The 12,783-nt window shown below is 38.9% G+C and overlaps 1 protein-coding gene and 1 pseudogene across 1 annotated transcript; both read left to right on the plus strand.

Moving 5' to 3' along the window:
- The first annotated feature begins 2,959 nt into the window (after positions 1-2,959).
- LOC137727041 (pyrophosphate--fructose 6-phosphate 1-phosphotransferase subunit beta-like) lies at positions 2,960-7,882 on the plus strand (annotated as a pseudogene).
- An 839-nt stretch (positions 7,883-8,721) lies between these two features.
- LOC137727046 (uncharacterized) lies at positions 8,722-12,474 on the plus strand. The gene is made up of 6 exons (XM_068465989.1): positions 8,722-9,433; positions 9,533-9,682; positions 9,819-9,926; positions 10,014-10,058; positions 10,775-11,448; positions 11,602-12,474. Exons 1-6 carry the CDS (start codon positions 8,722-8,724, stop codon positions 12,259-12,261), a joined length of 2,349 nt encoding a protein of 782 aa, XP_068322090.1. The 3' UTR covers positions 12,262-12,474.
- Positions 12,475-12,783: the final 309 nt, after the last annotated feature.

The raw sequence follows: 12,783 nt of genomic DNA on the forward strand, positions 1-12,783 counted from the left end.
ATCCCTTGTGCTACTGCTGAGTTGTGAACTTGATAAAAGCCCTATGTTGTCAGACGAATACTTATGTTACTAATCAAGTCCATTGACATGATAACAAAAATTATGTTGTCAAACAAAAACTTATGTTACAGAATATGTAGATCGACTGATAAACGTGCATGGTGTTTGTGTCAGCGTGTGGCAGTATACTACCACCTCACCACGGCATGCACCACAACAAAGAGGATCAGACAGCAGAGGAGCTGTTTTACCATGAGCATAACGAGCTTTTGTTGTTTGCGCAAGAATGGATAAAAGAAACGGTTGAGTCATGCTCAACCATGGCTGTGCTAGTGGCCACTGGCCACTGTGGTCTTTGCAGCCGCCTACGCCATTCATGGGGTTAATGAACAACGTGGCCGTCCTGTTTTCCAGGATGATCCTCTCTCTTTGCTAATCACCTGCATGGACCTTGTGGCCATCGCCTGCTCATTGTCTTCCATGGCTCTCTTTCTCTCTGTTCTCTTTCTCCACTCCAGTACCCGCTTTTCATTAGCAGCCTTCCTCGCAAGGTCGTGACCGGATTCATCTTGCTCTTCTTGTGCATGGCAACCACCATGCTTGCTAGAAATGGTACAAGTCTCTACTTTACCCTATTGCCTTTTTCCCAATCCCTCTATTCGGTTTGCTGTAATTTCCTATGTATTAATCTTTCAAAGTCATGTTTCAGAAAATTGATGCCTGGGTTTTCAAACCCTTACTCTGCTTTCTTGGCTTTTTCAAGAGGAGGTCAATATGGGAGTAAGGAGTATTGGATCATATAAACTTTTCATCACGGCATAATGTGTGCTGCAGATTCACAATCTTTCGGCATAAGAAATTGTGAGATTTGCAGTTATCAATTGAATATTTCAGTTGGGTTCTTCTTCTTTTCTCATCAATATAATAACACAATTTTATTGTGTCTTCATTTTAAATTATGGGCAAATTATAAAAAGCAGTGTGTTTCCCTCTCTGGACTCAAGTTCGAATCCACTTTTCATAGTTTGGGTTGGATTTAGATTTTAGAATATGATACAATAATTTGAGTTAGTCCTGGTTTGGCATTGAGGTGCTTAAAAAAAAAAGTAGGGATGAAAAAAAGCTAGAGTAAAATTTGTGTTTGGTAACTTTGCTTATTTTCAAAGTCACTATCATTTTATGTTACATCCCGGCCCGGGGCGGATCACTTCTCGGGCCCGCTCCACTACCGTAACACGATATTGTCCGCTTTGGGCTTACCATTCCCTCACGGTTTTGTTTTTGGGAACTCACGAGCAACTTCCCAGTGGGTCACCCATCATGGGATTGCTCTAGCCCTCTTCTCGCTTAACTTCGGAGTTCCTACGAAACCCGAAGCCAGTGAGCTCCCAAAAGGCCTCGTGCTAGGTAGGGATGAAAATATACATTTAAGGATCACTTCCCAGGGCGATGTGGGATGTCACATTTTAAGCTAAAAAATGGCAAAAAGTTGAAGCAGCAAAATGCTGCTTCTCAAAACCAGATCTTTTTTTTTTTTCAAGAAGTGGGTGAACAGTAGAATTTAATGAAACTTTCACAATCTCAAATATACTCTCCTCCATTTCTCCTTCTTGCTGGGTTGAAGATCGAATCTTCATAGTTGATATTCTTATTTCGCTAGATATGCAGAGGAGGGAGGGGGGATGAGATCCAAGAGGTGGGCGGAGGAATCGAGGCGGGTAACAAGGCCTCATGCCTTGGGACAAGGGACAGTGAAGGAAGCCATTGGAGTGTGCGGTGAAGCAAAGCAAAACCAAAGTGAGCTCCTCGTTTTGATTCCCGTAGTGAGATAGGAATTGGGAATGGGGAAATGGGGAAATGGGTAGGTGGGATCTAAAAGGGGAATGAGAATGGTGGGGGAGGGATATGTAGAGGAGGGAGGGGCGATGAGATCCAAGAGGTGGGTTTGTTTTGGTGTTTGGGGATTAAGAAATCTGAGAGATGGGGGGAAATGGGCAGAATGGAAAGGACTGATTTTGTTTGATTCTTGTCGAAGAGCTCAGGGATTTGAGTTCTCAAATTTTCTTATCCCCAACACCCAAAACATGATTCCCGTAACCCAAACTTGGGGTTAAATTCGTAGGGGTGGAGATGATGATAATCTGGTGGTGAGATGGTCTGAGATCGAAGGTTTGTGTGTGGGGTTGTCTTGGTGGAGGAGAGAGTGCAGAGAGAGAGAAAGAGAGCTGAGAGTTTTCGAGAGAGTTCAGGAATGTAGAGGGAAAGGAAGACACGGGGATAAGGGAAATAGGATGTGGGCCCCACGGCCACACAAAAATAATAATATTAAATAAAATATCATAATAATAATATAGTATTATACCCTTTTTTGTCATTTCATACAGTCACATCTGTTTTACGTAAAAGTTTACCAAACACTATCATACTATTTTTTTCTTTCCAAAAGCACTTTTACAAAAAAGTTTACCAAACACTCTGCTGCTTTATTTCATAGCTGCTTATTCTCACAGCACAGTAGAAGCAGTTTTTTTTCAAATCACAGCAATACCAAACCAGCTTTTAAGTACAAAAGACAAAAACAAAAAAAGTCTAAAGTTGACAAGATCTCATCAGTTAATGGAATTTACACAATAAAAAATCAGAGCAAACTTCATGAAACACCTCGAGTATAAGCTCACGATACTCATCCGAATTCATCGAAACATAATAATTCAAAAGGCTACGAAGATCTTTAGGCTCTTCTATCCGGTTTGCCATTATCATCGCCGCCATGGACTCCCTGAAATCCTCCCTCGGATCATAAGAACACTTCTCCATTCGAACCATTACAACAAATTTAGTCCCTCCTGCTTGAAGTTGATCATGATCATCACCAGCTCTCTGCTTTCTTCTCCGATGATCAACGTGCCTCGAGCCCTCCTGCCCTTCCCTGATCATCTGGTCGAGTCTTTCTTGAACCATGGCATGCGATAGGCTTGATATTGAAGGGTACCTGTCGGAACTAGAGCTGGCTACTTCCTCCGAGCTAGACGAAGACACGCTAAGCCGGCAGCTGCTGCAACACAATGCCTTGCATATTCTCTGTTGCTGCTTGGAAGAGGCTTTCGGTTTTGACATGGTTTGAATTGGAGCTTCGAAGGAAGTTTCGTGCCAAATTAATCATTTATGCACCCTTGGCATTTGTGGGGTTTGTTTATCATGATTGTGTCTTGTGTTTTACAACATTTTAATAGATGGGTTGGTGAATGAAAGAAGGCAAATGGGGAACATTCTTTTAGTTAATCGAGCCAGTAATCATGATGCTTAATAGCTTACTTTGTAGAGTCTAATTACTGTTAGTTGGCACATCCTTTTGAAGAGTTTGGTTAACATGAAAAGTAGTGGTTCCATTCCATGAGAGCTTGTTAGGAAGGCTCCGTATGGGATTGCTATTGTAGAAAGTATCCGCGGGGAACATATACCTAATTCCTCATAATACAAGAGAAAAGGGTAAAGGTTTTTATTTTTTTTGGAAAGTCACTTTGAAGCAGAAGAAACACATAACGTGTTCTTCTCTAGAAAGTGCTCTATGATCCATAAGCACTTTTAACAACTTTAGCCAAATATAGTCGTAAGTTCTTGATTGTCAAGAAGACTTTAAAAGTATTTGGAAGAACTTTTTAAGTGAAATTTTGACGTGCTTCTAATAAAAGTACTTATGAGATCATAATAATTTTTTGTAGTTAAACATTTCCCAACATGGCCGAAAACCTATTTGATTAAAGTGATTATATGGTTTAGGTACAAAAAAGTGCTTTTGCTATATCTCTTTTAAAGTTTTAGATGATAAGAGGACGTGGAGAGATTCCATTCATCTAAATTACTGACTTGTTTAGTTCTTCATGTTGCCCTATCTAATTATGCAGAAAAAATTAAATTAAATTACATCATTAACACATTGTTTGGATTAATATGGATGATCATCTTTAATCCATATGTAGAAAAGCATCATTTACTGGTAATCAAGTTGTTAAAACGAGTCGATGATGTTGCGATAATGATCATTAGTAACTAATAAAGCAAAGAGAAAAGCATAGCAGCCTAAGATTAAAGTGATATGCTGGCTAAAGTCGTCAAACAAGAGCTTTATAGCTTAATTGATTAATAGCGTTTTTCTATGCACACGAAACTTTAATTATTGCTTTTTGCCTCATGGGAGCTAAAGTTGTCAACTCGATGAAGGGGCTCGTAGTTTAACTTGTTAGTTCATTCGCTTTTGCTAAATTTTGTTTGATTTTTTTCGTACGTGCTCCTAATAGACCATTCAAATATAAGGGGATGAGAGGAAGGAGAATTAGGAAGAGAGAGAATTCAGCTCTACTTGAAAAACCATCTAGTTCTGATTACAAACAATTTTTACTTTACACTGAATGAAGAGGATAATATTTGAATCTGAAACGCAGTAAGATGAAAGAAATGCCTTATCCACCGTGGATGTAAAAAACTAGCCCGATTCTCATTTAGCACGCTTGTAGTGAGGGGACACATAATTATGACTTGTGAACCATTAATTTTGGTTTTGAATTGGGCCTACAATTTGGAAACTCAAATGTCGGCCAAACAATTGGGCCTAATAGTTTGATACCCAATTGCCAATCAAATCTTGTCACCAAACGCCCCTGTTTCGAACGCAAACGAAAGATCCGTGATTCCGGAATATGCCAAATCGCGTCTAGATTTCTGGCGCCCACCAACCACGGGAAGGTAAGGTGTCCACCTACGCAAAACCCGCCACCAACAACCGCTGCGGTTTAGACCACCATAACAGACCATACACCACCACATCGCCAAATCTCGTCCGTCCAATTCCCGAAACACCCTCGCATCCAACGGGCCACCTAACATCCCGCTCCACGACGGAAGTCCAATGACCTGAAATGACGTTCCTACCCTTCTCATCTCCTCGTTTAAACGCCCACACTCACTCTCGGGAGTCAAACGCGATTCGATAGATTTCACTCTCCGTTCGCAGTCGCACCTAAACACTCGAAGATCTCGGAGACACTGTTTGTGCGTGTTAGTTTTTAGTGGCTCCACCATCACTCGTTGATAACGGCGGTGCTGCCGGTGCTGAGTTAGTTCCAGCACCTGTCACCGGCCGATTCGTCTCCGTCTACAGCGAGGTCCAGGCCAGTCTTATCGACCATGCACTACCTCTCCCTTCCGTGCTCAGAATGCCCTTCAAGGTCGTCGACGGTCCCGCTAGCTCCGCCGCCGGCAATCCAGGTCAGTTTATTATTCTTTCTTCTTCTTCCGCTTTGTGCTCGGAGCCATGCGTGTTTCTAGCGTTTGATCTCGGAGAAATTTTGAAGTTCAATTTTAGTCGATTAGATTTAGCGAGAAGACTGTAGAATTTGTGCTTTTTGGATTTTCTACTCCGTATTTGATCGTCTCTCGTTTCGGTTTCTCAGAGGAGATCGCGAAGTTGTTTCCTAATGTTTTCGGTCCTGGCGCCAAGCGATTCCGATTCGGGTCTACCGGAGCAGAAGTTGAAGATCGGTGTTGTTTTATCTGGAGGCCAAGCACCCGGAGGGCACAATGTGATTTCTGGAATTTTCGGTGAGGGTCTTAATTATCAATTTGTTATATGTTTCGTAAACTTTGTATTGCTTTTCGAATTTTGGTTGATTTCGATCGGTGTTTTGGTGTTAGATTACTTGCAAGACCGCGCCAAAGGAAGCACAATGTATGGCAGTAGGGGCGGGCCGCTGCTTGTATTGTTATTAATTTTCATCTTCCTATCACAAACAGGAAAGCACCTTTAATTCCTATACCTAAAGTGTCACGTGTAAATTCTTCCTAACCACGGGAGGTCAATGAGCATTTAGACACCTTATTTGATACATTTAGCTAAAATCCTTTATTTTAGCATAATTGTAATAGGTTGTTAAAAAATTTATGCAGATATATGCAGAAATGATTGGCAATGTCATGACAGATGCCCGGTCAACTGGAAAATATTATCATTGTAAGTAAATCAAATGTCTACCAGATACATATTTAAATTTTTCAAGCTTATGTTTGCGGTATAAAATAAAATCTTGTGTATCTGTCTGCAGTTGTACGACTTATGGGGCGTGCGGCTTCACACATTACATTAGAATGTGCTTTGCAAACTCATCCAACATTACAATTATTGGAGAAGAGGTCCTTCGGTTATATTGTTATTCATATTCAAATTGCTTATATCGATTTTTTATTTATTAAATTGGTGTTGTGGGATTATTAACACATTAAGCATTGGTGTCTCTGTCACAACTTGATTGACACTTATTTTCTAATATTCATTATGTTTTCTTGTGGAAAGTAATATGGTGCTAGGTAATCTATTGGTGCAACCAAAAGATATCCACTTGCCGAATGCATCTGACATATCTTTCTTCAGGTTGCTGCAAAGAAGCTGACACTGAAAAATGTCACTGACCACATTGTGAATGTAATCTTGAAGCGTGCTGAGCTGGGTTATAACTATGGTGTCATACTTATCCCTGAGGGTCTAATTGATTGCAGTCCTGAGGTATTATTCTTGATCTTTAATATAATAACTTGAAACCCTTCTTTATTCATGTTCTTTTGTTTACTTGGAAAGCAAGTGTTCTACTGTTTCACACATAGATGCACACTCAAATAACTGCATTGACTAACATATAATGTTTTTAACCTTTCCGTTTGCAGGTGCAGCAACTTGTTGCTGAATTGAATGAAATTCTGGCCCATGAGGTTGTAGATGAAGATGGGCTGTGGAAAAAGAAACTTACAAGCCAATCTCTAGAGCTTTTTTGATTTCCTACCTGAAGCAATCCAAGAGCAGTTGATGCTTGAAAGAGATCCTCATGGAAATGTTCAGGTATATTTTTCATTTTCCAATTTGACTTAAATCTGTCCGGGGATGTTCTGGGCACATCAATGCAGCATGCATGCTAATCTTTGTTTTTACCACTAGGTTGCCAAAATAGAAACAGAGAAGATGCTTATTCAAATGGTTGAGACAGACTTGGAGAAGAGGAAGCAGGAAGGTTCATATAATGGCCAGTTCCAAGGACAGTCTCACTTTTTCGGGTACTTAATTTTTAACCTAACGACATAATCCTTCGGCTAAATGTGGTTTCAATGATTAAGAATACGTCCATCCCATGTGTTGGGGCTTTGAGGGTAACTGATTCGTTCGCTGGCATGGATTGATCAGGATACGGGTTTAGTGATTGTGTATCGGAGATATTGATTAATGTTCGCATCCCTAATTTTGTTCACCTGTTGTCTTTTTTTTTTTTTTTTTTGTTTTTTGTAGGTATGAAGAAAGATGTGGTTTACCAACCAACTTCGATTCTACCTATACTGCTATGCATTGGGTTATGCCGCTGGAGCTCTCCTTCAGAGTGGAAAAACTGGGTTGATATCATCAGTTTGTACCTCTATCCATTATCTCATTTATTCAGTGTGCCAAAGTATATTTTTTCTTAATTAGGCTTGTATTAGTTGCTGTTCCATATTCCATTGTCATACTTGTATTATTTCTTAATATCAAGTCTTTTTATGCATGTTATTTTTCGTGACGTGGATCCAGGTTGGGAATTTGGATGCCCCTGTGGAAGAATGGACGGTTGGCGGAACGGCATTGATTTCATTAATGGACGTGGAAAGGAGACAGGGTATGGTAAATCTTTCCTTATTGTTTTTGTTATCGTGTAAAATTTATCGTGTGTTATGTATGTGTATGTACCTGTTCAAGGACATGAGGTGTAAATTTAACAAAGAAAATGATAAACACACACTTTGTTACATTTTGTCGGTTGTTTCCATTTTGTTTATATTATACTACTGGATGATGCGAGAGAGTTTTTAAATTTTGTAAATTAAATGATATAAAAATTGATGATATGATTATCATTTAAATGTTAATTAATGTGCTTATTTCTTATTAAAATTTATTCTTTATTGATGACACATAATTTAATTTATAAATTTAATCTCTATAATATTATTTTTATACTACTGCATCCCTCAAATAAAAAATATATATATTTAATCGAGGCACGTGTTGCATGCTTGCAAAGGTACATGGTTGTACGGATGAAGCATATTTAAAAGGGGTGCTATTAAATGGCGATTAACCTTTAAATATTCGATCGTTGTATGCTTTACGATTCCCAACAGTCTTTCGAATTAATATATAAAATTATAAATTTATATTGTAGCTAGACGTGTTTCACACTTTGTGAAAACAATTTATACCTGAAGGTAACGTTATAGCTAGACGTGTTTCACACTTGGATATTGGTGATTGGATATTAAGTATTAATTAACGTGTTTATTTTTTATTTGTAATACATTATTTAATTTGTAAATTTGATTTAAAAGTTTAGTCTCTTTAACATTATATACAATCAAATTATCAACAACTACATAATTTAGTTTACAAAATTGAGTTTCAAAATTTGATCTCCGTAACATTAGCCATAATTAAAACCTAATATTATAAGCAAAGGTCGATGCTTGTACGGATAAAGCACGTACAGCTAAAAAGCAGGAAGTAACCTGAACTCTTCGATCCTTTATGCTTTATCGTTCAATATTCTGTGTTACTAAATTAAGTAAAGCATATGACAGCAGCAGTAGTAGCTGCCTATAAATCAAAGCAACAACCGCCGCATTACATGCCCCAAGCTATCTAGTACACTACAAATGGAGTACTGGAAAACGCTAACGGATCGGCCGGATCGGATAAAAGAGAGAGTGGATAGCTGTCGGCCGGATCAGAAAGAGAGATTAAGCAAAATGCAAGACTTGAAAGATTCCTATAAATATGCCATGAATAAGGAATGGGAATGGGAACGGCTGAAGGAAAAGTTCGAGAATCATCCGGAAAAACTGCTTGATGAAATGACAGTGGACGGGGACACTGTATTGCACCTTGCGGCTTCTTGCAGCAGCAAATCAGGTAAAGAAGTCCTCGAAAAGGTTATCAATATACTCAATTCAACCAATGAAAAGATAAAGGCTCTAAGGTTTCCTAATAAGTACGGAAACAATACTCTCCACGAGGTGAGTGTGTCCGGCAATAAGGAAGCGGCAGAGTACCTGGTGAGCAAATTCAACGAGCCTGTTCCAGAAGAGGTCAGGATGATCAGTACTAGTAGTACTGATAAAGACAATTATGCGCGGAAGCTGCTGGATCTGGAGGGTCGGGATTCAGAGAATTATGCGCTGCAGCTGCTGGAGACACGGAACTATTTAGGAGAAACTCCGCTCTTCAGGGCGGCTGCTCTCGGTCACACTGACTTGGTGATGTTTTATGCCGACAAACTACAGGATCAGGAGGACAATCTTTGGAGGCACTTCCACAGAGATGACAAAATGTCCATTCTTCATATCACAGTCGTTGCGCAACATTTTGGTCTCTCTCTCTCTCTCTCTCTCTCTCTCTCTCTCTCTCTCTCTCTCAGAACTCGCAATGTAGATTAATAACTTTTGCTCTTTATCTTCCACAACGCAGAGACAGCTATTTGGTTACTGGAGAAATACCCATATCTAGCGCGCCTTAAGGAAGATAAAGGATTGACAAGCCTTCATTTGCTAGCCCAAATGCCAACTGCCTTTGACCCAAAATTTAAAGAAAGCAAATGGAAGATGCTTATTTATCATTGTACGTACCATTACTCTACAAACTGCTATGTGTGCGCACGTACGCATGCTATATATACACAGGTCCAAGCATGTTTTTTTTTTTTTTTTTTTTTAATGAAGCAGTAATCTCATACTTAATATCATTATATATGCAGGTCTTCCCGACGGAGGAAATGTGGTCACACCAAATCAGAAGGATGATGTGGAGAGCGGCATGGATGGCAACCATCCCCGTCGATCCATCTTTCGGAACAAGCTCGCAGGTAATCAAATTTGTAATCTAATTAATTGATCGAATTGGAATTTTTTTCACTATTCTAACGAAGTTGCATGCATTAAATGTTTGGCAGTTGTTATGAAGGCTTACCATTCATTATGGGACACCCTTGCTAAAGGTTTGTTTATTTTCCGCCTCATTTTTATCAAGGCAAACTCTTGTTACTGAAACTCTAAAAAAAAAAAAAATTATTTATTTGTGAAGTGCCGATTTAGTTCCTGAATTATCACCTCGTTAAAAATTAGGTCATTGAATTATTTTTTTGGTAAAATAAGTCCCTAAATTCATTAAAAATTGCTAATTTCATCCCTACTATTATATTCAAAGCTATTTTATCCAATTTTTTGTCAACTTAAATCACTTGACACACTTTAGAGTGTAATACCGTCATTTTCTCGCCTATAAACCCTTAACATTTCATATAGGTTGCGAATCTAACGTCTAATTCAATCTCCAAAGTTAACTTACACTATTTCTTATGAAAAACTACTAATTTACCCTTCAAAGTTAACTACTTACACCATTTCTTTATGAAAAACTATCAATCTACTCTCCAATGTATATTACTTGCAAGTACCGTGACTTAAATTGACGGAAAATTGAATATAGTTGCCTTGACTATAATATTAGGGATGTAATTGGCATATTTTTATAATTCAAAGAATGATTTTTCTGAAAAAATAGTTTAGAGATCTAATTTTTACTAAGATGATAATTCAAGGACTAATTGACAGTTCATCCTATTCCTTATAATTTTATGTGACAACATGAAGAGTACATGATAACTTATTTAGAGTGCTGATAACATCTTCTGCTTGACCATGTGATGGATAGGAATAGGAGGCCCCCATGAAGATGTAATCGACACGATATGGAAGGAGAAGAAAAACAAAAAATCACTGAAGAAACTCATCCCATTGCTCGTCAAGTTGGACGACTATTCTTTGTTGATTACTAATAAGCAACCAAATATCAGGACCATTTCTCTAGGGTCAGGGGAAAAACCTGATAAAGAAAAGGAAGCAACCAAATCGGATAAGACAAATGGTGATGAAGGAGGTGAAAAAGGAAAGGCGGCCGCAGATAAGCATCTCTCTGGGGTCAGGGAGATAACCGTATCGGATAGATGTAAAAAAGAAGAGGAAGCAACCAAATCAAAAAAGGAGGCGAGGAGTGAAGCTAACAAATCTACTCCATTGCTTATAGCAACTATCACAGGATTTTCCACCATTGTGAAGGAGATACTTGAACAGCATCCTCAGACAGCCGAGCTTGTTAACGAAAATGAACGCAACATTTTGCATCTGGCCATTAAGAACCGTCAGAAAGATATCCTTGATCTTATCCAAAGCGAACCAAAACTGATGTCAAGGCTGAATAAGAGGATAGACCACAATGGAAACACCATATTGCACCAGGCTGCGGATAGAACTTACTACTCTATAGCAGTGTCTCAGAAAGTAATAGGCCCTGCCATGGAATTGCAAAAAGAGCTGCTCTGGAAGCAGGTAATGTTCTCTTACTAGACTTATCTCATCACACAGATATTTGTATTACTGATTAAGTCTATCGACCTTATAAATACTTATGTTGTTAGACAAATATTTCTATTACAAAATCTATACGTTGACATGATAAATGTGTACGTGTGTTTGTGGCAGCGTATAAAAGAGCTGTTACCACCTCATTACATCATGCACCACAACGACAATGATCAGACAGCGGAGGAGTTGTTCAATGCTGGGCATGACGATCTTCTGAAGTCCGCACAAGATTGGGTAAAAGAAACGGCTCAGTCATGCTCAACCGTGGCGGTGCTAGTGGCCACTGTGGTCTTTGCAGCCGCCTATGCCATTCCTGGGGGTAACAACGAGCAAAGTGGTCGTCCTGTTTTCGAGAACAATCCTCTCTTTTTGCTCTTTACCAGCATGGACGTTTTGGCCATCGCCTGCTCATTATCTTCTGTGGCATTCTTTCTCTCGGTCCTCTCCTCCCCTCTCGAGTACCCAAATTTCGTTAAAAGCATTCCTCGCAAGGTCATGATAGGATTCGTCTTTCTCTTCGTGTCCATGGCAACCACCATGCTCGCCTTTGCTGCCACTATTTTGCTCTTGATTCGCATCGAGAAAAAATGGACCAAGTCTCTGCTTTACCCTATTGCTTTTTTCCCGGTCCCTCTATTCGGCCTGCTTCAGTTTCCCATGTATCAATCTGTCAAAATCATGTTTCAGATAATGGATGCCTGGTTTTTCAAACCCTTATTCCGCTTCTTTGGCTTTCGCAAGAAGAAATTAATTTGGAGGAAGATTAATGCGCATTGAATCACATAAAATTTTCGTCGGAGCACATGCAATATGTGGTGCAGATTCACCATCTTGCTACATAAATATTTTATTTATTGTTATCGTTTGAATATTTCGGATTTTTCTTATTTTCTTCCTATTTTAACAATGTTATTAATTGTGTCTTCATTCACAAGTACAGGCAATAAGTGAAGAATAAAGGCTTTCACAAATTGTTGCTAAAAATTATGTCTCTTGCATGCTTTTATTGATTTGTAATCATCACTACCCGGGTTCAAACCCTATTCTCTTCACATAAATTAAATAATGATATCACTTGTAATAAAATTAAGAAATAAAATATAAATCTTATTTAAGCGTAATCAAGTTGATTAGATTAATCTAGACTCTTGGATTGAACCTGTTGTACGAAGAATTACAGGTAATGTTACATAATCTATATATGCGTGCTTCTTAGAGCAACTCCATCCCTAAAAAATGAACTGGCCCAAAATCTATTTAATCCACCCAAATGAATAGTAATTGACTCCAATGAACGGT

This window comes from Pyrus communis, chromosome 2 (assembly GCF_963583255.1).
Source record: "Pyrus communis chromosome 2, drPyrComm1.1, whole genome shotgun sequence".
Classification (NCBI taxonomy): Eukaryota; Viridiplantae; Streptophyta; class Magnoliopsida; order Rosales; family Rosaceae; genus Pyrus; species Pyrus communis.